At 49.2% G+C, this 24,604-nt stretch overlaps 2 protein-coding genes across 4 annotated transcripts in view; one reads left to right on the forward strand and one right to left on the reverse strand.

Annotated features, from left to right (window-relative positions):
* LOC116235228 (keratin, type II cytoskeletal cochleal) overlaps nt 1-13,475 on the reverse strand; it is a 36,186-nt gene extending 22,711 nt beyond the window's left edge. Inside the window, exons 1-3 of one of the 2 annotated variants that reach the window (XM_031603244.2) lie at nt 13,336-13,475; nt 8,661-8,786; nt 7,070-7,293 (exon numbers count right to left, since the gene is read on the reverse strand). The gene's annotated coding sequence lies outside the window, so the exon portion shown is untranslated. Of the gene's footprint in view, nt 1-7,069; nt 8,787-13,335 lie in introns of both variants that reach the window. The other variant, XM_031603245.2, reaches the window with a different exon arrangement.
* Nucleotides 12-15,363, forward strand: LOC116235237 (keratin, type II cytoskeletal 80-like). Of its 2 annotated transcripts, none has more exons than XM_090128529.1 (9): nt 12-576; nt 3,945-4,159; nt 9,197-9,257; nt 10,250-10,345; nt 12,339-12,503; nt 12,988-13,113; nt 13,210-13,430; nt 13,792-13,847; nt 13,935-15,363. In XM_090128529.1, exons 1-9 carry the CDS (start codon nt 262-264, stop codon nt 14,138-14,140), a joined length of 1,461 nt encoding a protein of 486 aa, XP_089984655.1. In that variant the 5' UTR covers nt 12-261; the 3' UTR covers nt 14,141-15,363. The 2 variants fall into 2 exon arrangements, with proteins under 2 accessions (XP_089984655.1, XP_031459113.1); XM_031603253.2 differs by having other exon boundaries at nt 13,938-15,363.
* Nucleotides 15,364-24,604: the final 9,241 nt, after the last annotated feature.

Here is a 24,604-nt window from a genome sequence, read left to right on the forward strand (position 1 = left end):
TCTGGATTACATCAACGGTTACACCCTCCTCCGTTTAATGAACATAGGAGAACAGGTGCTTGTAATTTATTAGCCAACCCACGAGCTGAGGAGACAGGAATTAGCTGCCCAAGCTGCTCAGCGTGCCACTGCTCTCCTTCCCTTTGAGGCAGCAGCAGCAAGAAAACTTCACCTCTTTTTTTTTTTTTTTTTTTTTTTTTTTTCCTTTTTTCTTTCTCTCTGTAGGGCACTCCCCTACAGCTGCAGTGCCACGAGCTGAGCATGACTAACCCCTGCAAAGCCTTCAGCAGTGGCTCCCTCTGCTCCTGGGAGGCATCAGGGGGGATGAGCCGAGGCAGAGCAGGCAGCACATCCCCGGAGAGCCTGGGCCGCTGCAGTCCCAGCAGTGTGAGCAGCCCCAGCTCTGGGGCCCTTCATGGAGATGGTGGGTACCAGAGTTCCTCTTACCTCTCCATTGATGGCAGGCTCCTGGCTCCTGTGCATCTTGACATCGACACCGACTTTCATGCTGTGCGGGAGCAGGAGAAGGAGGACATCAAACTGCTCAACAACCAGTTTGTGACCCTGATTGAGAAGGTATGGGGAGCTGCTGTGGTGTGGGGATGGGGATGCTGGTGGTGGTGGTGGGGAAGTGGATGCAGACGCTGCCATGAGGCTCATGAAGGCCTTCAGTGAACCACTGCCAGGCTCCGAATGTAAGACTAATTACCCAATTAGATATTTCTTCAGTGCTATCTCTTAGCACAAGGGCTACCATCACCTCTAGGTGAAGCTGGGCCATAGCTGTGGTCAGCAGCCCGTGCTTCTCCTGTACTGTGCTGGTCAACATGGGCAGCACAGAAGGGACAGGGACCTTCCTGCTTGGGCAGCAGGGACATGGATGGAGCAGGCCTTGGTCCTGCAATGGACATATGGCCATGGGCAGTAACGCTGACTACAGTGGCTGCAGAGAGACAGCTGGAAATTCATCTTTGTAGCTGCATGGTGGGCAAGGGATAACCCCCACCCACCTCCCTCCTCTGCGGTTTGCACTACGAGGGGTTGCACGCTCAGCCAAGAAAGTGTCGCTTTCATCTCTTAAAAGAGCCATGAGAAGGCAGAAGATTTTTCTCAAAGGAAAACAACTCATCCAGCCAAGGCAGGTTTCTGCAAAGCCCTGGTGCTCTGTAAACAGATGGTAATCTCCTAGGATTGCTTCACTGCAGTCTACAATACCGGCACTCAATGCCAAGCTACTACAGCTTGGGATTTTATTTTTTTCAGTACTATTTTCTTTAAGTCAGTCTCTAAAAGGACCTGACCTCACGCTGGAAAAGAGGAGGGTGGGGATCCACCTCCCCCAGTATCCATCCCAACGAAGAGCTGTGCACCCACCACACCTCCATGTGCCAACAGTGTACAGCAGTGCCAGGGGCTGACCCTGCACAGAGGAACACAGCAGCCTCTGCAGTTTCTGCTTTCCTAAGCACTGATCTTGGCCTGGATTTGGAGAACAAGTGGTTTGGAAATCACCTGGAGAGTGATGCGTTGCATGTGCTACTGTCCTGGTCCTTCAACCACCCAGAACACGAGGTTGAGGGGTGTGTGTGTACTGAGCCCTGCTCAGAAACCAGACCTTGGGTGAGAGGATGGGGGCAGGGGAGATGAGAGAAGACCACACAGTAACAGAATGTCCGTGAGCCTGACCACAGGCACCAGCCTGTTCCACACAAATGGAGATGGAAGAAGTGACAGCCTCTAGATTTCCTGATAAACCCAACCTGGTGACCTGCTGATAAGTGTGCATTACAGGGCCTGATGGACAGAAGATACAAATAACCCTCCTTAGTTAAGAGGCTTTGACTTCAGCACCTGCAGCTTCTGCAGTTAGCTTTGAAGGCTGCAGCTTCAAGTGGTACATAAGTGGGAAATTTCAGCCACCTGCCTTAGGCCTTCATTCCAGAAGAAAGTTAATGACGCTTCCTCGTCACAGAGAACTTGTCTTTTTAATCAGGAATTCAGATGGTCTGAAGCCCGAGCTGCTGATTCCTCGGATAATTGACAACAATAACTGCAGGAGTTTGCTGCTGATGGGTTTCCAGCAGGCTGTTCCAGATCTGCTAGCATTGCCTTTTCATCTGATCCAGATATGTGCAAGTGGGAGACAGTCAACAGCCAAGTGATGGAATCCCTGCCTGAAGCTCTGCCTTCACCCTGAGCAGCTCAGATGCAGAGGCCTCCAAGGTCCAAGCTTTGGTCACTTCTGTGTTTATTCTTCCAGGAAATTAGGCTTGATTTAAGTGATTCTTCTGCTACAAAGCTCACATTTCGTGACTTTGCAAAGGATTTCTGCTGAAGAGGGATGCCGTGTAAGATGGCAGGATGAAAGCAGTTCAGCCTGGTGGGTGGGTATGGTTTGGGAACAGGGTAAAAACTAGAGATTTAGGTACAGAAAAAAGAGCAACAAACTGTCAGGAGCAAGGTCAGGAACCAAGACTTCATTTCGGGGTCAGGGAGAGACTTGGATCAGCAGCCAATGCAAACACTGACTATTCTAGCAGCGAATGGGAAAGCTGCCATAAAATGAGAGGCTGTTCTCTACATCCAACCCCACAGTTTGATCCCGGCCCCACTGACCACAGTCCCGCTGTGCAATCCCAAAGATGCCTCAGATGGAGAGAACAAATGGCTCAATTGGTTACTGGTAGCCCCAGTGGCCACTTCCTCATGCCACTGAGCTGCCTGGCCTCACGCGTGCGCACATACACAGCACAATGCTGTTTTTGTGCCAGGACAAAGCAGCCAGTCACCAAACTGCACTGCCAAGTTGATGTCTATGGACACGTGTTATCCTATAAGGAAGGAGTAGGTCTCCAACAGCAAGACCTGAAAGACCTTTAACACGCATATGCAACTATAAGCATCCGAGCATTGCTGCTTTGCTTGGCTGCCCTCTGCTCAGATGAGAAGCTGGGAATGATGCTCACTCCTTTCCATATTTATGCAGTGCTCAGACCTGATCACTCTGTCTCACTGATTCACTGCTGTTCTCCTGGCCAAAACTGAAGCCCAAGGAGGAGATCGAGGCCTGATAGCCCTTGTACCCCATTTCTCGCTATATGGTGTACTGGTGATGCTGCATCTTCCTCATAGCACAGATGAACTCATATCAGCATTGAATCATCTCCAGAACAGAGTTAAGGCAATTGACAGCTTAAGCTCACAGCCAAAATGTGACGGAGGGAGTTTGGTTTCCCTCGCAGAGCAATGAGGAGAGGTGATGATTAAATAATTAATTAACGTTAGTCAAGAGCTTTGAATGTGAAAACTGTTGAACACTCAGCATTACTCTTCAGAATGGAGAGCATCAGGAAAGAAGAGTGTCAGATTTGGATAGTGGGTGGATCAGAATGCAACATATCCTCTTAGCAGATAGGCACTCTGGGACCTCACATGGAGCCTAATTATTTCAGTTATTCTGCAGAGCTCCCATAGTTCTCATCTACACTGCTTTGCAATACAAACCAAGACTGTGATTCATTGCTCAGGCTTCACCATGGTGCAATCCTACAGATTAGAGGGGAGTGAATTGTGCCACTTTGAGGCAGTAAATCAGAATTCCATTCACCCCAGACATCTGGGCATGAGCTACGGTGGTTTTTCAGCCTTTATTTCAATACGTTTGGAGGCAAAGGGGACCAGCATAGATCAGCTTTTATTTTTTCAGTGACTTAATAAGAGATGCTTCTTCATTTTCACATGAATGTGATCTGTTAAGAAATTAAGCAGCACGAAATGCATAAAACCTCTGTTAGTCCCTATATTCATCCCCTGCCCTGGATCTTCAGAGGATTTCTTGCTCTTACCTGGAGATCTCAGCTAAGCCCAGCAGAATTTCATTGCTGCTGAGGTCTCCAGACCGGAGGCTGTCAGAATTACTGAGGTCTCTGCAATCCCTTTGGCAGGTCCAATGCTTGGAGCAACAGAACAAGATCCTGACGACACGGTGGAACTTCCTAAAGGATCAAGACAATTCCCACTCCGAATCAGACATGAAGGCCATTTACGATCAGTACATGAGCAAAATGAATCAAGAGATGCAGGCACTCAACTACGAGCAAGAGAATCTCGAGTCAGAGTTGACAGAGGTCCTGAGCACCATGGATAACTTCCGAAGCAAGTAGGTGTCCAACGTGGCTCCATATATGAGGGGGGGGATGTTTGCAAGATGCTGGTTAAGCTGTGGGACAAGGAGTGGTGTGACACTGATTGAAAGCAGTCAGGGTGCTGTTCCCAGAGAAAAAGAGGACGGCATATTTGAGAAGTTGGTTTCCTACCCTCTTCCTAACTAGAGATGAAAGTGACCTATAGAAAGTATGGGGGCATCTGAGGTCAGAGCACAGGAAACAATACTACCAGGAATGACAGCCAATAAAACAAAATTAGTTATTCTCCATACTGTTATCACAAACCAAAGCTTTCTCCCCAGATCAATCTATGGATTCGGGTCCTTTAGCATGAACAAACTTCCTCTCTTTTCCTCCTCCTCCCCCCAGAAATTAAAGCAAAGTTTTGTTTTCACCAAAAGGTTAAATTCTAACCTAACCCTAACCTAAACCTCTGGATAGAACTTATCGAGGCAGATGATAGTTTGAGAGGACTGGCTGCAGAGGGCTTATTGCTGCTTTTGTCAACAGCTTTCAGATCTTCAGATAACATCTGAGATGCAGCAGGGCTCATTTAAGAAAACAATGCTTTCCTTATTATCGGTGTTATTTGCATGCCACACAGATGAATCCACAATTAGATACTTTCCCTTCCAGTTACACCCATTTGCCTATACAGGATCTCTGGCACTTTCATGCTGATTTGCAGTGAGGAGGACCCACCTGTGGGCACTGTCAAAACAGAACAACAAAGCTAAGGGCCAACCCCTCTGCTGGCACTGACAGACATCTGAAATAACAGCCCACACCTCTTCCTGATGCATGATGTGATGTGTGAATAACAACAGCACCCTTATCCAGAGAGCTTAGGCCAAGGATCTCAGTGATCTTTGCAGGCTTTGATTAAGCCAGCTGCTCAACACGTCTGCAGATCAGGGGAAAGACTGATACCTCCATGAAGGTATCCAGAAGGAACTTATGGACAGATAGAACAGGGCAGCAGTTAAATTTACTCAAGCTGATGGCAGAGCAGGACATGGACTTAGGAGTTTGGTTCCTGACTTTATACTCCTTCTAGAACTGATGCACTGCAAATCCTTAAATTCTTCATGGAGATGCTCCTGCTTTGAGATGTTGGTTTCACTTGAAGACCTGGAATCACTGATGCTTGCTTTGCTGACAGACAGCAACCCTGAACTTGGATCAAAGACATTATAGGGATTGTACCATTTACTCCCTATCCTAAAAGGTTTTAAGACCTCCATACCTCTCTGGAGCTCCTGCTCCTCCTTGCACATCCCCAGGAAGCAATGGCTCTGTACTTACAGAAGACACTTCTTGGCTTATTCCATAAATCAGGAAAATAGGCAGGCTTGTGGAGAGACATCATATCAGCCAAATCCATCTGCTCTCCCAGTCTGTACTCCTATTTGTACTCAAATTAATTTACTAATTGCCCACATCTGGCACTTAATATTGTTATTTCTCAACCTGATTTCTTAAGGGTAGAGGTACGTATCCAAACAGGCTCTGTATTTCCCCCTAATGTTCGATCTTGGACAGTTTAAGCTAAGAGCAGAAGAGGCAGAGATGCTACGCTGCTAGAAATTCAGAAATCATAACTGTTTTGAGGAACAGGACCCACATCCCACCCAGCACACAGGGGATAAAAACACAGCATGCAAACACACACAGTATTATCAGGCAGCAGAAATCCAGGTCGATTTCTGCCACAGCAAAAACCCACCATGCTGCCTTCAGCCATTGGTGATCAATGGGGAGAGCACTGCTACTTCTGCTGAGCATCCCAGGGCAGTGCTCCAGCCCCATGCTAACCCACACCAGCCCTGTTGAGTCCTGCAAGTCAAGAAGACTGCTTCTGCCCAGTTTTTTTTCCCTGGAGTAAATGGGCTGCTTAATCCATGCAAATTTTGGAGGTTTCCAGCTCCTGTAGAGGTTTATTTTTCCCAGGGGAAATATTTTGGGAGAAGCAAAAGGCAGGAATTCCAATTTTAAATGGATATGCACTTATCCTTGCTGTGGCACCTCCACAGGGCACTGTGCACACAGCAGCCAGGCAAGCAGGCTGCTGCCCAACAGCTCACACGTAAAATCTGCCTGTCAGCATCCTCAGAAAGACTCCAATTTGTCTTTTTTCCTCTCTCTTCAGGGACAGCTTTGCAAAAAATACACAGGAGACTTAGCTATCTGGGATGCTTTCACTTCTTCCAACCTCTTTAGGTTACCGTTGAGCAGTGTTGCTATCTGTTGTCATGGTTCCAAAGACAGAAGAGGATGGAGAGGGGACAAGGGAGGGGGTTAAAGTCTCACAGGGGGTCTCAAATGCTGCTTCTTTAGGAAATCATGCCAAAACTGAAACGCGCTCAGGTAGGGGTGACTGCCCAGAGCTTGCTTCAGCTCCCCATGTGCAATTTGCACATGCAAAAATCCATTTGAATGAGCAGGCACAGAATTTTTGCATGTGCTGAGCAACTCAGGGGTGGGACTGGAGAAAGACTGCAGGAAAATACAGAGTTAACAACATTCAGAGGGGCCGGGTCTAAAAGCCAGAGTTTGTGATAATTATGTTTTCCCCCTGAACACTGTCAGTCAGCACTCCTTCACCTTCAATCTTTACAGCTGGTTTTCAGCTGCTCCCTACTCCATTTTCTTGCTCTGCAGCAGACACACTGATGTAGCTCCGTGCTGCTGGGCTCAGATCCTTCCCACCACTGTATCTTTACCCTAAGATAGCCTTGAAGGTACATCCAGAGAGGAATGTATCCTGCCTGAGATTCAGCTCAGCTCTGAATTTTGTTCCACTGACTCCAGAAGGAGCCCAAGGCGACCAGACGCCCATCTCAAGTGCTGTTAAAGTGAGATAGGATGGATTATACCTTTATGCATGATTGCTTGAGGATTACCTTGAAGGAGATAAATGCTGTGATGAGTTTGTAGAAGGCTCCATCTCCATGTGAGTCACCTCCTGGCTGCCAGGTCCCTCTGGAGCCGTGTGGTGAGCGCGTCAGGCTGGCTTGGCCTGCTCCCCTTTCAGTCAGGAGCGTTGTTTGCTCCACATGAGAGATTATGTCAGCGCCCGGCAATGCGTTGAAGCTGCTTTGGCAGGCTGGGACAGACTGGGATTGGGCTGAGATGCAATGAGGATGAAGGAAGAGTGGCAGGCTGTAATTAAGCTCGGTACATAGTTACTGGCAACACAGCTAACATTCCAGCTATAGAGCAGAAAAACCAGACAGGTAAATCTTGCTAGCCACGCTGCCTAGCTTTATAAGAACAGGCAAAGAGAGGGTGAGTTTAACACCATGGGGAACCTAAAGGGAACCTCAGAAGTGCCCAACTGTAGGACGTGTGACAGTCAGATCCTTCTGTGCCCTCACTGTCCCCTCTTTGGAGAAAGCAACAATTCAAGGGAAATGTTTCTGACATTCCAGATCAGCTCCTGGACAGGATGTATCCCTTTTGCCCTGCGAAGCAATCTCCTGGCTGCATTCCCAATGCTTGTTCCTCTTTCTGCCCCTAGGCACAGCCCCTCTTTCTGTTAAGGAAGCAGCAGAGGAGGCTCACTTCTAACTGGAGCGATGCACACCTGACTGCCAAAGAACAGATTCAAGCATAGAATCATAGAGTGGTTTGGGTTGGAAGGTACTCCAAACTTCCTCCAGCCCCACTCCCTGCCCTGGGCTGCTCCCAACCCTCCATCAGCTGCCCAGGGGTCCCATCCATGGCACTGAGCCCCTTCAGGGATGGGGCACGTCCACTTCTCTGGGCAGCACTGCCAGGGCCTCACCCTCTTTTGAGTAAAGAATTTCCCCCTATATCCTATCCCATCCTCCCCTCTTTCAGTTTAAAGCTATTCCCACCTTGTCCCATCTGCCCATGGAATGGCTGCCATTCTTGATTTCATTATCATCTCTCTGTTAGGAGATGCCATTTCACCTGATTCCTAAATGTCTCAGCCTTCCCCATACCAATTTCATGACATAGAAGTAGCACTCAAAGATTTAATTCCCAGCCTGGAAATGCTCTGAGCACATCTGGGTAAGAGGAGCTGGAGGTGTCACAGAAGAGCAGGGAAGCTCAGGCTTCTCTAAGAGAACCACCTCCTCCATTCTCAGCAGAACCAGCATTCCTATAATTCCTATAACCCTGCACCCATCACACAAAATTCCTGGTGTCCTGCACAGCCAGTCAACCAATCTGCTGGTCACAGATCTAGCCCAAAAGAGACTCTGTGTCCCAAAGAGCTGGTGTATTCCCTAAACTATCCTCCTGGCTCTGCTGCCAACCTTCAGGAAACATGCTTGCCCTTGGACCAAGTCTTTGCTGTCCTACTCCTTATCAAACCTGTTTCTAAACACCTTCAGGGTTGGTTCCTTTGCTGGATGTTAGCACTCCACCCTGTCCCATCTGGTTTTTGCTACCTTTTGCTCTGTGGGCAATGTTTTCCTTGAAATGCTTTGTCATGTCCTCTGTTCCTTCATAAATTGTGCTTACATTTAAGATAGGCCATGATGCAGTCTGTTTTCTTGGTTTGTTTGTTTGTTTTCTTGATTTTACACAATCCAAAGCTTCCTCCTTTGAGAAGCTTTTCAGACATTGGAAACCAAATGCTGAGGATATCTGAAAGAGAAAAAAAGAGCTGGGGTGAGAAATCGGGGCTTCATGGAGAATAATTCACCAAGAACAATTCACCATACCTCAATTCACAGTGCCTGCTCTCTATCAGTGGTGAACGTGAGGTATCCTGAGGTTGCTTAGCCCTCAAATTAAATTAGTGTTAAAGCTACCTGCTCTGTGCTCTGGAGTTTTTCAGGCTGAAGGTGCTAATGGTGTTAAGCTGGCATATGGTAGCTTGTTGCCCTCTCTCTCATGTTCACACCGAAGATATCTCACACCTTCTGAAGGAGGTGGGACGAGATGGTAAAAGCAGAAAGCCTATATACCAATGCTTTTTTGGGGGCCAGCGAGACAACCTGAAGCATCTGACTGGCTTGTGCAATTTCTGTCTGCTTTTTTCCCCCTCTCTTTAGATATGAGGATGAGATTCGCCTCTGCAGCGGCATGGAATACACCTTCATGGAGCTCAAGAAGGTGAGTCACAAGAGGAACTTTGCATCTGTGTGGTCTGTACACCAGTCCTGCAGTCACAGAACAGCCTGGGAGAGGCAGTGTGGTCCAGGCTCAGCCAGGACAGTCCAGAGCTGCCCAGAAGCACGAGAGCCCTCATACCACAGAGGTTTTGTAGGGTAGTAAGGCTTTGAGGAAGACAGCAGCGTGGTGAACAAGGCCACCATTTCAACAGGGAGAATATAAGGGAATCTGAGCCACCTGTGGTTATGGAAAAGCCCCACGGCTTATGGCAGGAGCATAGGGGTCAGGCAGAGCCACACTGCACCCCAGAACCCTTCAAAGCAATGCTTCTCCTTTGTGCATTCTCTCTGAATGACAGCACAGGTTGGGAAAGGTTGGAAATTGATAAATGTGTTTGCTTTTGTTTCCACAAAACATTGCACGGCCACACCCTGCACAAACATCCCGTCCCAGGAGGAGCTGCATTTGAATATCAGCTCAAATGGAAGGCTTTGTGCACGGTCTTTATATTAAAAAAAAATAATCAAAGGTGTAGGAATGCAGGATATTATTAGGCAGAGGAAATGTTCTCCACAAATGATCATTATGGCTAATTGCATGTTTTCCCTGACGCAGCCATCAGCCAGTAGGGGCAGTTCTGGTGACTTCTGTGGACAGCATCAGTTTTCAATAACCCCTGCTTTCTGTGGTGAACAAAAGATGAGTGGGTATGGACCAGCCCTGCCTGTTTCCTTCTCCACCCTTCCATTGCAGATGTCTACCTAAGCTCTCACCTAAGGGGAAAGAAAAGAGAAGAAAAAGCAAAAAAAAACACTGAAACAAAAAGCGCAGAGCTGAAATCACACAGGAGCTTCTGTGCTCGAAGAGCAGCTCCATGAGTGCCAGGCACTACACAGCAGGCAGAAAGTTGCTGAAGATGATGGGGCAGCAGCAAGGACTTCTCCAATTATTCATTAATACACTCAAACTGTTTGTTAATACACCTTTTGCAGGATTTAGATGCCAGTACCTTGCACAGAACGGAGCTGGAGGTGAAACTCAGCGGGCTCCAAGAGCTGATGGACCTGAAGAAAACCATCTATGAGCAGGTAGAAATGCAGCTGGGAGGGTGGCCTTGGCACACAGGCAAGGCCAAACGAAAAAAGGCTTTTTTTTTTTTTTTGCAGATAGCTCCAATACAGGGAGGGCTTTGTTCCCAATTTGCACCAAACTGAGATTACTTCACCAAGGGGAGGAAGGATACGGCATCTGAATAAGCCCATAGGGTGCAGCATGCCTACATCTCCTCAAACACAGCAATGTGATTTCAGCCACTTACTCAGAGCCTGTAAAATGCTACCAAGCAGGCTAGGCAGTGTTTGGGGAATATTAATGATTTGTCAGAATTCTACCAATACAAACAATTAGAATGCTTGGCAGAGGAGTGCTACTGCCCTTTGTGGGAGAACTGAGGCAGGAGAAGCAGAATGACCACTAACAGAACTGTGCTAGAACACATCCAAGCACGAGGCCTGAATTCCTCTAAAATGATCACTCCTGGTGCAAAGCAGTTTTCAGTGGGATATCAGATCCTACCCAGAATACCAGGATGCTTCCATCTTCCAGGTCTGATTTCTTCTAGGTCCTATGTTGCTGTTCTTAGCAGCAGTCTGCACTATTTCTTAACGTATCCTCCATGCAAAGAAATCACCTCCCACCTCTCTCTCCCTCCCCTCCAAAGCTGGTTTTCACATCAGTCATTTCCTCACCTGCACCAATTGCTTTGACTGCCATCAATGCATGGGCACGCATACCCAGCAGAGGGGCGAATGCAGAGGGAAATGTGGGATAGATTTGCTCACAGCATGTCAGTATGAATCAGAAAAGCACCCAGCTTTGGTCCTCTTCATCTTTTTTCCCCTCTTCTTTTTAGCAGAGTACTTGCACTACACATCACTTTTCTCATACAGCTACTGCCGTGCTCAAACATTAACAAGGAAGCACAAGGATTTAATAACAGCTAGGAAAAAGTGCACTGATAATCCCATTCTCTGTAAGATCAGTGGGGTACCTTTTCCTCATGAATCACCACATCAGGGTGCTCTTTGTTTCCCAGTCAGGGGAGGGGAAGGCAAACAAGGCATACAGGTGTTTCTCTAAGAGATCAGAGGCAGCTGTACAAAAGGGAAGAACAAAAAACACTGAGATGAAAGCAAAGATGGGGAGAGATGTACGCTGCTCCTACTGGTGCAAATCAGAAGAAACTGCAGAGAAACTGATAGGAATGAACCTTTGCTGGAGCAGTCTGAGGCTGGGGGAGCTGCCAAGTGAACGTGTACAGTATCTGTTTGGTGCAAGGCATCAGGTCTTGTCTTGTCAGGATACAAACTACCCAGCAGAGCAGTTTACGGGCAGAGATGAAGGGTCTTTTTTAGGTTCACTGCATTCATCATTGTCTGACTCCTTCTGTGACGGAGTCAACTATCAAGAGTAAATACTCGAGTCAGTGATAGTGCAGCTTGTGCATGCCTGTTTCTCACCCCCCAGGGCTGGTTTGAGTTTCTCCAGCATACAGAAGCAGCTCTTCCAACTATGGATGTGTTTACAGAAGGGTCTTCATTCTCCCTTATCTTCCTAGACACAAAGCAGACTGTAACAACAGAAGTGGCAGCCCCTGCCTCTCTAGATATTGAAGCAGAGCTGAGTAAAGGCATCTTCATGGAAGCACTAGCTGCAGAACCACTAACACCCTATTTCTTGCCCTGCACAGATATGCCCACCATCTGAACATCAATAGATACTGAAGCATCACCTGCAATTAACCTGCTTTTGATGAAGTGCAAACACACCATTTTGTTTGACAAGTAACATATGTTACCCAAAGGTCTTAAATTCATACCATAGCCTGAGCTTGAATTTAAGGGAAAAAAAAATACCAGATACAGAACTTCAAAGAATAAAAACCTACAAAGTCTCCCCATCCAACACTGCATATCAGGAAGACACTTTGCCTGGTTCAGGACATCAGATCTGCCAGATTTCAGCTTTCTTGTGGCAAGTAGCATTGTTCAACACTTGATATCTCTATTCTCTGCTATTCAGGAACTCGAGGAGCTGCTGACAGAAATTAAGGACATTTCTGTTGTACTGGGAATTGACAACACATGCAAGCTTGACCTGAGCAGAATTGTGGAAGAAGTGAGGTCTCAGTACGAAGCCCTGGCTCTTCGGAGCTGGGAGGAGGCTGAAGCACTTACCAGGAGAAAGGTATGTCCCCTTATCTGATTGGTATGGGGCGAGGAGGGAGAGAAGAGGGAAAAAGAAACAACAAGACTCAGCAAGATGTGGAGAGACAAACTACACCTGGGAATGGAAGGAGGGACAGGACGCTAACCTAGATCAATCTCTTCTAACTCGTGTGTAAATCAGGAGTTTCACAGCCCAAGGCTCTCCGCACTGCCAACTGAGGAAGGCAAGATCATTGCCTAGTGGTAACTTGGCCCACTTAGGATGCAAATGATTTTCCTCTGGTACAGAGCAAGCAAGAATGTGGTGAACACCAATGGACAGTGTGTTCCATGCCTACAGTACAGCTAGAAGACACTATAAGAGCGAGCCCTAAATCCTTCCACATACCAGCTATTTCTTCCCCTACTTAGGCATTTCTCCCCAGGGGCAGTGGGAAACTTACTAGATTCCTTTGCTACAGCAAAGGAGCAAGAGATAACATGTGCTTCCATCTTCCCTGCAGCTGAATGAAGGGAACACCCAGTCAGCCACCTATGGGGGTCACCTCCTCGACAGCCGACGGGAGATTGCAGACCTGAACATCCAAATCCAGAAGCTGAGGTCCTGCATCGTGTCCCAAAAAAGCCAGGTGTGTCCTGGGGTGGGTGACAAAGCTCTGACAGGCAGATCTGAAACTACAACACGTCTAACACTTCTGTTACTTTCTCTCCTTTTGTAATACCAGTGCTTGTACTTAGAAGAGAATATCAAAGAAGCAGGAGAGCATGGTGAGATGGCCCTCAAGGATGCCAAAGCCAAACTGGTCAAGCTAGAAGAAGCCTTACAGAAGAGCAAGGAGGATATGGCTCACCTGGTGAAAGAGTATCAGGAGCTGATGAACATCAAGCTGGCCCTGGATTTGGAGATCCTCACTTACAGGAAGCTGGTGGAAGGAGAGGAAAGCAGGTGAGGTGGGCTTCTCTGTGCCTGAGCAGTGGGAGGGATGCATGCAAACACCTAGGGAGAAAGCAGACACCCCTTGCTTTGAGTCTGGTATTAAAGGACTGATTAAATAAAGAGCAAATCCCAGAAGTCCCCATACAGCTCAGCCCTGTCTCTGGCTCTGAACTTTTCCTCAAACCCTTCAGACTGAAAAGCACCAGCACTTCTCTAACATTGCTTTTCCCAGATGCTGTTGAGTCAGCCTTCCCAACCCAACCATGCACTTAGCTCTGCCCATGAAGCCCAGCTCTCATAAGCCAAACTCAAGCCCTCCAGACCTTTCTGAAACTGCAGATATTAACACATTGTCTCCTTATATTCACAGCATGGAGTCACCGATACCCACAGTCATCAGCACCGTCCACTCCAGACCAAAGCACCGTAAGTGGTTTTATTCACACAAAATGGTGAAATGAAGCATAAATAAAACATTTCTAAGCTCACCCCCTCATATCTTCCCCCGCCCAGCAGTTTCTGCCAGCACCTTAAGGAACTCCAAGCTGTTTGCCAGGGGAACAGGCAGTGCCAATGGTGAGATGAAGCTGAACGGAGGCTGCACAAAATCTCTGCTCTCCAGAAGCCACAGTGACAACCTGGCAGCACCTGAAGCAGATCCCTACACCTGCAGTGCCCGGTCAAAGCTCAGCTCCCTGCTCACTGAACAATGCTCCTAGGAGAGATGGAGCCCCACAGCACAACCCAGACCCAATGGCACCTGGAGATCAATGAGGCCAGAGCACTTTCTCCCGAACTAAAGCCAATATCCAAGGGCTGAAGGATGGGAATCCACTCCAGGCTGTCCCTTTTATCTTCACAGCATCCCACTTAACATCTCTGTTACCAGTTACAAGCAGAAATCAACCCAGGGTTTTAGAACCTCTCCTGTATGAAACCATACTGACATCTTCTTCCTCTTTAGGTCTGTTTCCAGAGAGGATCTGCATTCATAACCGTTGAGATCTATCTATAGGAGCTTGCCAGGAGGGGAAAGTATTATTACACAAGCTCTTAACACAGTAGCCATCAGCCCAGCCAGTTTACCAGTATTACAAAACCATTCTTTCTGATCTGTCTCTGCTCTGTGCATGTCCAAGAGGTGCTCACTGATGTGGCTTTCAATGGAAGGCAGCTCCAAGCCTTCCAAGCAGAGCTGGGGGAGATGTGGGCTATCAACCCAAGCCAGGTGAATTCGTGACATCTGTATTTGCATGTCTGCTGACAAACACGCTGGCTCTATTTGGGAATCCTTGCCTACTTCAGAGCGTTTAACCAATTTTACTGCCTTTTGGGTGGCCCTTCATTCTTTCCCATGCCACTAAAGCTAAAACTCCTTCAGCTTTTATTTTGATAAGCCACCTCTTTCTAATAGAGAGCACCTCTACCTGTTTCCCCTAAAGGCACTCCAGACTTCACATGTAATGGTGCTAGGTCCTAGAAATGAGATAGTCTGTGGTTCCCATCTAACTAAAACAAGCAGGACTTGTCTTTGTATTTATTGCACTTCTGTAGTGGCTTTTATCTTACCTGGCTGATCCCTGCTCATGCACACCAGCTACGTTGCACCAAAGCTCCTGGAGCCAACTGTATAGCTGCAGTCCTGGCCTCAGCACAGGCACTGCTGTGTCCCTCTTATACACACTGACACAGGCAGAGCCCTGCAGTATTTTCCTTCATGAGGCCAGGCTCTGACCTCAATCACTGCCATGTAGCCCCACCTGAGTTCACAGGAGCTGTTATCAGCCTCATGGTGCATCTCCATTGAGTGCATCGCAGCATTTCCATGTTTCTGTAGGGTAGACAACAACTGTAGCATCTATGTAACCAGAACACCTGCTCTCCAGAGTTATAATAAAGTACTGAGTGACACATGGATAACATTGCATTCATGGTTTTCTCTGCATTTCTTACCACAACCCACCTGAAATGGCAATTCCTTCCTCAGCTGCCAGGGTTGATAATTCTGGTTAATCCCTCACAGCCAAACAAAGCTGAAATTGCTTCCCAGACACTTTGCTTGGTCCAGATCCTCAGGGAGAAGAGCACAGGGCTGAAGGGGCAAATATGAAGCCATGGTTTTGGGGAGCTCCCCACTGGGCACACAGCATCTTCAGGAGATGATGTGTTTCTGCAAGGGGCACCAAGCTGCTCCCCTGACCCTGTTCTGAGCCTCCCCTTGCTCAGTTCCCCCTGCAACTCTGCAAAGAAGAACCTTTGCACAGTTGGGACCCACGTCTACACCAGGGAACCACACTTCCATGCAGCCCCTCACTTCAGAGGTGCTCTTTCAGAGCACAGTGGTTTTCTTGCTGCTCCTTGCTCAAGAACATATACAGCTGAGGGAGATTGAGGCCCTGGCACTGTTGCTCAGAGAAGCTGTGGATGTCTCATCTCTGAAGGTGCTCAAGGCCATGGAAGGGGACCTGAGCAGCTGGTAGAGGGGTGAGACATGCCAACAGCAAAGGGGTTGGAACTGCATGACATCTAAGGTCCCTTACAACCCAGGCATTCTATGATTCTATGGCTCACATGGGATATCCACAACACACAAGCCCCCAGAAGAGCAAGAGGAGCTGAGACGGGCAACATCTCTGCTCTGCCCTTTGCTGCCTAACAAAAAGAATTGCTCTGCTTCCATGATCAGCGTATCAGAGGAAGGGAGGATGCTCCAGGCTAACAGCTAGAGCTCCCAGTTCTTACACCAGCTGACGGCACAGGCAAGGGCTCTTAATTTCTCAGGCTGGTAGGGGTGGGGAAAGGGGAGAGCCATGGGTAGGGTGAGCTTGCCAGCTCAGGAGCAGATGGAACTTGAGCACAGAGCTTCCCCTGGAGGCAGAACCCAGCACAGACCTTCCAGGAGAAGGAACAATGCTGGGTTTGTGCAAGGGCGTGCAACAGCAAAAGTGCACAGAGCCCAGGAGAGGAATGAATGAGAGCTCTGAGCAGCCCAGGGCTCTGGGAAGGCAGGGTGGGGCTGAGGCACGGGGAGCACGGCTGGAAGGAGACAGAGCTGGTGTTGTTCAGGGTGAAACCTGAACAGAAGGGAGCTCAGCACTCTCAATGCAGGAGAACTGGAGTGTGGGGTGTTTTGGTCCGTGCTCATTGCAAGGCTGGGGAGGGCAGGAGCTCAGCAGCAGCTCAGTCGTGTACAGTGTTTGTAGCTGCTTTCTCTCCCTTTCATGTTTCTGGATGGTGGATTTTTTTTTTTTTTTTTTCCTGTTTCTGAGCTCTCCACTGCCCAGGAGATTGAGAAAAGAACCCTATGGCCAGAGCATAAGGCTAAAAGCAGGACTACTGGGTAGAAAAGGGGCAGCTATTAAGACAACCCCAGCTTACCGTCTCACAGTCTCACTTACTTCACTGCTGTGTGCCTCAGTTTCCCCCTGCCAATGGGAAAAGTCGTATCAAGCTACAGAGCTACTGAGACAATGATTTTAGGCAGCAGGATAATTCCTGTACTCCACTGATGGGAGCTGAGCTATGCCCAAGATGACCCCATACCTTTGGGACACCCCTATCTGTGCATCTACCAGTCCTTCTCCTCCACCACACTATCCCTTAAGTGCTGATTTTATCTGAAGGACCAGTCCCTTCCTTAGGGCTAATTCCTGTTACAGCAGAGAAATGGCCTACACTGCAAAAGCAGATGTTAAATTCCATGGGGAAGCTCTGTAGCTTTTTTCCCCAGTGAAGGGCAACGCAACTCTTGAATTCTGCAGAAATACAGGGCAGTACCAACTCAGGATCTCACAATTCCCTTTGGGGTGGCAGCAGACAGCCCTAAAAGGGGAATAAAGCTGAGCTAGCACAGCAGCCAGTGTTGTGGCCACCAGATTTTGCTGCTGCTGAAAGAAAGGCAAGCTCAACCTCATTAGTTGGCCAGCTGTATGCACAATTCAAAGCACAGCTGCATCCAGGTAAAGCCACATCACTTCAACAGCAAAAGGTTTCCCAAAGGTGATCTCAAACTCTCTCTGGGGCCAAAGATCAAAGCGTCTACTCCAGCAAGGGGAAAGGAGACATCAGATGTTCAGGACATGGCCCAGTTGTGAGACAAAGCCCAGGGGCAAAACCCAGAGATTGATAAAGCTGTGTGCTGAAAGCAGGAGCAGAGCCAGTGCTGGTGGTGCAGACTCTGGCAGAGAGGATCAGCAGGCAAATATCTGTGTCTGCACAACAGCAACTGGGACAGAGTCCAGGAGACAAGCTGGAGCAGACAGAGGGAAGCAACAGGGCTCCTCTGCTGTTTTCCACTCAGGCAGTGCCTGAGCCCCAGACCACATCTAAGGGCACCACGTGCCTGAGCCACTGCCTCCTGGGCTGGGGAGCACCCAAGTGTGAGCTCCAGGCTCCCTCTCCTGGGCAGGTGATACCATTGCAAGAGCTTCCAAAGGACTCAGAGGCTTCCAAGCACTGCAACAGCCAAACAACCCTCTCCTTTTTTTTTCCTTCCAGCAAGCCCAGCCTCCCAGGAGAAGGAAAACAGCACTCAGGTTGCAAGAAACGGTACAAAGTATGGTCAACATCTTTCCCTGGACACTTCGTGGGGGTATCACAGTGGTTATGAAGGGAAATTGAGCCACTGAGGTCTGCCATGGGGCTAAAGCTTGCCAGTAATCACTAAGATAACTTTTTTATAAAGAGTTAAAGCAAGCTTTCCATTGGACGTGCAACCTTCAGCCCACCTGCTGTGCAGGAACCAGGCTCCCACCTGTAAATGGACAGCTGTCCCATTCTCCTCATGCATTTCTATCCCCTCCAGATTCAGCCACGTTCCTTCAGAAGAAGCAAAGAAAGCTTTATGAGGCTCCGACTCAACATATCACAGACCTGGGCTCAATGCAGGCCACTGAGCAGCCAGGCTCAGAAGTGCAAGGAAATTTAGATGAGAGAAATCAGTGCAAGTGAGGTTCATGTTTCATACCAGAGGGATGGCAAAGCCTTTCACACGTTCCATGATGTTAAATGTATGGGAACTGAGATGGAAACATGTTCCTGGGGTGGAGAAGAGATGTCCCCAGAGCTCTACAGACTTTCCACTGCACCTTGTCCCCTGTCCTGCTGCAGTAGGTCCCCCCACTGCACCTACCCCTAAGCACCCTAAAATCTCCAGCCCACTTTAATCTGTCCGTCCCACTTCACCCACAACTGCTCCTCCTGGTTCCAGCTCACATCTGGAGCAACTGCAAGACACAGGGTGCAAGATAAGGGGAGAAAGACAGATCCCCCAGGCTCACCTCCCAGCCTGCCATCGGCACAGTCATTGCCAGGGATGGAAGTGGCTCAGCCCAAGAACTCAGCCGTTGGGAAATAAACTCCCTCAATTCTGTGCAAAGAGAAGAGCTGTAATAGATATTTCTTCCTATCTTATCTTGGATTGTGCCTCAGTTTCTCCCACACATCTTTGTCTGCAACCTAAGACAGGATCGAGCCTTTTTGTGGTTTCTTTTTGGGGAGAGGGGCTGTGCTACAGTTTAGTTTTCCTAACCAGACACTCCATCAGGCAATTAAAGAAGCAGAAAAGAGGTTTAACCAGCAGAGAGGCAATGATTTGTACCACTACTACCATCTTCTCAGACACCCGAGCTTGATGAGATATTCAACCCTGACCACAGGCACCATTTTGTGCCCATCCACCACCCCTCAGCTCTTGGGGACACACAAAACCAGCAGCACCCGCTGGGGGAAGCAGCCTTTTTACAAGCCCCAGGAATGAGCCACGTTTGGCTGCAAAGCAAATGCCATAATTGTCTCCAGGGTATCTGGAGAAGGGAGGGGAGAGGAGGGGAGGATGGAGGAAAACACGCCTGACCCCATCAGCCCATCCACACCTCTCCACGTGTCTCTTCACAGGGAGGAGCACCGCCGGCATAGGCTTTTTTGACCATATAAGGCCAAGTTCTTCTCTCCATAGCCAATCCAGGAGGAAGGCAAACACCTGAACCATGCCCAGTTTGCCAAGGCCCACCCTCCCCTGCCCACGCCCTGCCTCCTCAGGCAGGCATGCCAAGCTCTACCTGCAGCAGGGCAAGGAGACAGAGTTCGCATAGCCTTGCTCCAAACTGGCACAAGGCAGGGAAATTCTGCCCTGTATGAATCTACCATTGGGCACAGAGCATAGCTGGGGTTTTCCTCTCCTGCAGCCCTTCAGACTCCTTGAGAATGAGCTCAGTTTGCTACAAGGGAGGGCTGCCCCAACACAGTTGTTGCATCTCACAAATCCCACCTTTCTTCCAACTATTTCCAGTCATTCACTGTCCCAGACATGTGAAAAACCTCTTGTTCTGTCCCGCAGCCAGTCTAGCTGCTTTGTTTCCACCTCCACCTTGCACAGGGCAGCCCTAGGGTCTCTACCTCCCAAACAGTGCCTGGGAAACAGCAGTGCCTGCACAGACTTGCTAAGAGAGCTGCAGCTTTGGGATGCCCTCAGCCTACCTTTGGGTTAGGGGAACAGGAGCTGGAGGGAACCCCACACATTTCCCAGTCACTGGTGGGATTCCCAGCACTGCCAGAACTGGTGTGATGGGGCTGACAGCCTACTAGCCCAGTGGCTCTGAGTCTTGGCATGGCACCTCACCCCTGAGAGGAGAAATGAAGGACAAAATTGGACCACCACTTACAGATTAGTGACAAAATTAAGAACATTCAAAAACCCCATCCAGACCCAAAGCTGCTACCAGCTGGGAGGGATCCTGAGCTGCCAGCCCTCAGTCCATCTCCAGGCCCCACTGCTCTGCTGCAGCCACGCACGTGCCAACTCTTCCCTGGCTCTGCATGCCAGCACCCTGACCAAACGAGCCCAGGAATTTCAGAGAAACCAGCATTCTCTTGTTGTGCTGCCAAGATTCGGTACCCGCCTGCCAACAATCCTGGTTAGAGCGGGACAGATTCCAGGAGAGTTGTGTCAGCTCACTGCCCTTGGGCTTATGGGGTGGGAGTGCCAATAGGTCCCACGCCTCCACCTCCAGGCATACCAGGGACTCATAGCATCTGCTGCTTCAATGCACTCCCCACCCAAATACCTGCGTTTCCACAAGGCTGTCATGGGTCTGCAAGAAAACTTACCTGAAACAAAATGGAAATTGGGTTGGCCTTTTGGTGTTTGCCTATATATAATCCTGCACAGCCCTCCAGGAGGACAGAACACTGATGTGGGGGCAGAGAGAATGGCGATCAGCACGTGGGGGAGGACAACATTTTGTTCCATGGAAGGAGCAAATCCAAACGATGGTGCTGCTCATTTCCCAGCACCTCCTGACCTATTCTCCCCACTGCACACACACACATCATTCATGTCACAGAGCAACAACATCACCTGCTGGCAGTGGGAGCCTGTGGGAACCTAGAGCAAGAAGCAAAAGGGCAATGGGAAAAGCAGAAGCTCTGCCCAAAGCTGGGAATGCAAACAAGGCACCTCGAGGCTGGCAGGAGGAGTGTGTGAACTGTGGTCTATGGCTGTGCTAACCTCCAGCAGGTCTCAGCAGAGAGGGGGACGTTCCTCTTTCCAGCATAGGAGGTTATCTCTGAGGCTTGGAAAGGTGAGCTTGTCCAGACCACAGACACAATGCAACAGGCAGATGCTGTGTGAGCTGGTGGCTGAGCAAACAAAGGAAAATAGAAAGAAAGTCACATCAGTGATGATTGAGACTTTGCAGCTCAGATCAGGTCCTGTTTGCACCAGGATTCACATGCTGCAAGCACAAATGGTAGCCAGCCCTTTAAGACAGCTTTCAGCCAAGAAGCCCTGCTGCAGACTTGCTCTGGTGGCTCAGCTGGGCAAGCAGGCACTACCAGCAGTAAGACCAGCTCCTGTGGGATTCTGCAAACATCAGCAACCAGAGCTTGTGTCTGGGCTTCAGCTTTGAATCTGCTTGGGAGGTCATGCATAGTCTCAGCTACTGCCCCTTCTCTACTAACTTCAAGCACTCACACCCCTCAAAATCCTCATTAGAAAAACTCAAGTGCTCATGGGGGCATTTGAGCAGCGCAAGGAGCCACACAAACAACGCACATTCACCCTGGGTCAATGCTGGCAGTTTGGGCCCTGAACCACCCAGCTGTGCTCCCTCCCAGCCCAACAGATGTCTGCAACCCACAGATACACCAGGCAGCCTCCAAACCTGATGCAGCAGATTGAGCTGAGAGGCATGGAGGGGCCCGGGTGAGCTGGGGCAGTGCCCAGTGTGTAGGGCAGGGTAACAGAAAGTATTTGAGATTGCACATTGGCCAAGATGAGTCACACAGCAGGACGGGCAGTCCGGAGCTGCCTGCTCAACTCTCCACCCCTACCTGCACGTTACCCTGGGAAGAAGCGAACCGTGGGAACTGGGATATCACAGCAGGCCAAGCAAGTAGAAAAACATGGCTGTTGCTGAGAAGAGATTAAAACTGTCCATCTCTGCAAAGCAGTGACTTAGCGAGAGGAGCAAAACCCCAGAGCTCAGCAGGTCTAGGTGCTGGAGATTGGCTGCTCAGCCTGGCACCATCCCCGTGGCAATCGGCCAGGTATTCATAACATAATGGGAACGGTGCTCACCCATTCCTGCCAGGGCCTGTGTGTGTTTGTGAGATTTCATAGACACACCCTTCAATTCAAGGCTTTGGAAAAAAAAAGCTCAGCACCTGGGGAGGAGAAAAGGAGGGAGGGGGGAAAGAAAGGAGAAGGAACCACTTCAGAGCTGAGGAATCCCAGCTGTGACTCACCGGGAGCTCTGACGCAGGAAGCAAACAGGGTTGGGAACACCAGGAGGGGGTCAGGATGTGTGGGGCCAGGCAGCCCCTCTGCATGGACGGTCCCTCTGCTGGGCTTGCTCAGGATCCAGCCTCCTCCTGCAAAGGTGACACTGGGCTGGAATTTTGCTTATGAGAATGCATGCAGATCATTTTTCAGCATTGCCAAACCTGTCTGCACGCTGCCTGGGTCCTCATTGCCCACATGTCCCACTTAACTCTCACTCTATAGCACTGGAATTGATACCAAGAGTGCAACAAACCTCCTCATTTCAAATATTCCCACCCTCGTGGTGTCCCAGTGCAACACCAGGACCCTTCACAGTCAGTAGCTTCAGCCCCCCAGCAAACACGTGCCTCCTTGAGTTGCCCCAACCAACATGCAGGGAAGGGGTTCATACCTCAAGGGAGTAGAGAACACCTGGGTTCTGGTTTCCAGCTCTTTCAGCATACCCAAAGGTATCCAATGCTATCTGCCCATGTGCAGGGTAAGTGCAGCAGGGCTAAATGACACCACAAGCAACACAAAACAAATCACAGAACACCACGAGTTGGAAGGGAACAAGGGGATGATTGAATCCAACCCCACATCTGAGAGCAGTGTCCCAGTGCTCTATGGGCTCCATCAGCTTGGGACCGTGCCCACCACGCTGGTGAGCCTGTTCCATTCCCACCAGGAGCTTTCTGCATACATAACAGGGATGAGAAACACAAGACAAGAAGCAAGGTCACATCAGATCGGTCCAGAACCACTCTGGGTTTATGCCTCCCTTGTCTCATTGGCCTCAAGGTATAAATCCAGTATTCCCTTAGCACTTTACTAGCTAGAAACCTTCCTGGCTCCACTGAAGCCAGTGCCACCAGTTCATTGCTGAGTGCCAGCTCTACCACCAGGTGAAATCAAGTCCCAGGTTTTGACATCAGAGGAACATGGTGGAACCATTGCTCTCCTGCTGGCTCAAACTCACAAACTGGTAGTGAAGATTTATAAACTAGACAAGGAAGAACCAATGCAAGACATCTTTTTCTTTTAGAACTGTGGACTGCAACGTGCTGAAAAACTCTGAAATTCACTCATTTAGCCTTGGATTTGCTCAGAAATCTGAAACTTTGGGGCAGACAGCATGCTTTCCTTCCTCAACAGCCAAACCACAGCTGGCTATTCAGCCTTCATATCAGAGCTTTCTCCATCTAATTCTGAGCCCACCAGGGTACTGTACAGACCCCTGTTTCTGATGGAGCAGAAGCCTCCATCCGTGCCCCCCTGGCAGCTTCCCAGACAGCCAGCTCACGCTCACAACAAACACCCATGGGACATGTTCTGACCTGAGCACTGAATTCAGTTCTCCCTGGAGGATTCGCCCACATTTGTATCTGGAGCTTGCTCTGCAGATTATACAACACGTGTTATTTAGGGCAGCAATGCCAAGAGGACCTGGAGAAGCCGCCTCCACTTTACAAGGTCCTGAGGGATCCCAGTGGGACCAAGGAAGAGGAATCAGTGGCTGGGAGGACTTAAGCTTCACAGAAAAACCAGGCCCATGAACTTCAGACTTGCTCAGTGCTTCTCAGTCTTTGTTGAGACCTTAAGAAGAGTAAGAAGTAACTCAAGACAGTGACTTTGAATGCATAAACCAAGCCTTGACTGCAGCAGAGCCCCAGCCTGCTGTGCTGGGGTTCACAACTGGAACTGCCTCTTGGCTGCATATCCACTCAGTCTGGGGAAGGGTCAGCATTTCAATCTCCCCTACCTACAGTGGACTGACCCATTCCAATTCCACTGCCACTCCAGCCAGGGAAGACCCCATTTCTTCACCATGGCAGTCTGGCTGTGCCTATCCATCCAAGTCCTCCAGCTGCATAAGGAAGAGGCAGTGTCAGCACGGGAAGACCCATAATGCTCCCAAGTTTTCTAAAACCATGCTGAGGTCATAGCTCCATTCTGAAGTCAATTTACAGCAGGTAATGGACAGCACTAACAGGACAGTTATTGGGACCAGCCTGAAACCTTATTGAAGGTTATTATGTTGTGGATGCCCCATCCCTTGAGGTGTTCAAAGCCAGGCTGGATGTGGTTCTGGGCAGCCTGGTCTAGTGATTGGCGACCCTGCACATAGCAGAGGGGTTGAAATTAAATGATCATCACAATCCTTTTCAACCCAGGCTATTCTATGATTCCATTCTATGAGGATGCTTCTGTCGACAAGCAGCAGAGCTGGCAGATTAAGTAGAACTTCAGCCTGATTATTCTCATCACCTTGCTCCTGATTTATGCAGCTAATAACAGGCACTGGCATCTGTCCCTTCTCTGCCAGCTTAATCCCAAGAGGAATAAGCAGAAATCTCAGTGAGCCTCGACTACAGCAGCACAGCAGGCCTGGCTCCCTGCAGAGCTCATGGGAGCTGGAATA

The sequence above is a fragment of the Phasianus colchicus genome, chromosome 33 (assembly GCF_987193195.1).
Source record: "Phasianus colchicus chromosome 33, bPhaCol1.hap1.1, whole genome shotgun sequence".
Taxonomy (NCBI): Eukaryota; Metazoa; Chordata; class Aves; order Galliformes; family Phasianidae; genus Phasianus; species Phasianus colchicus.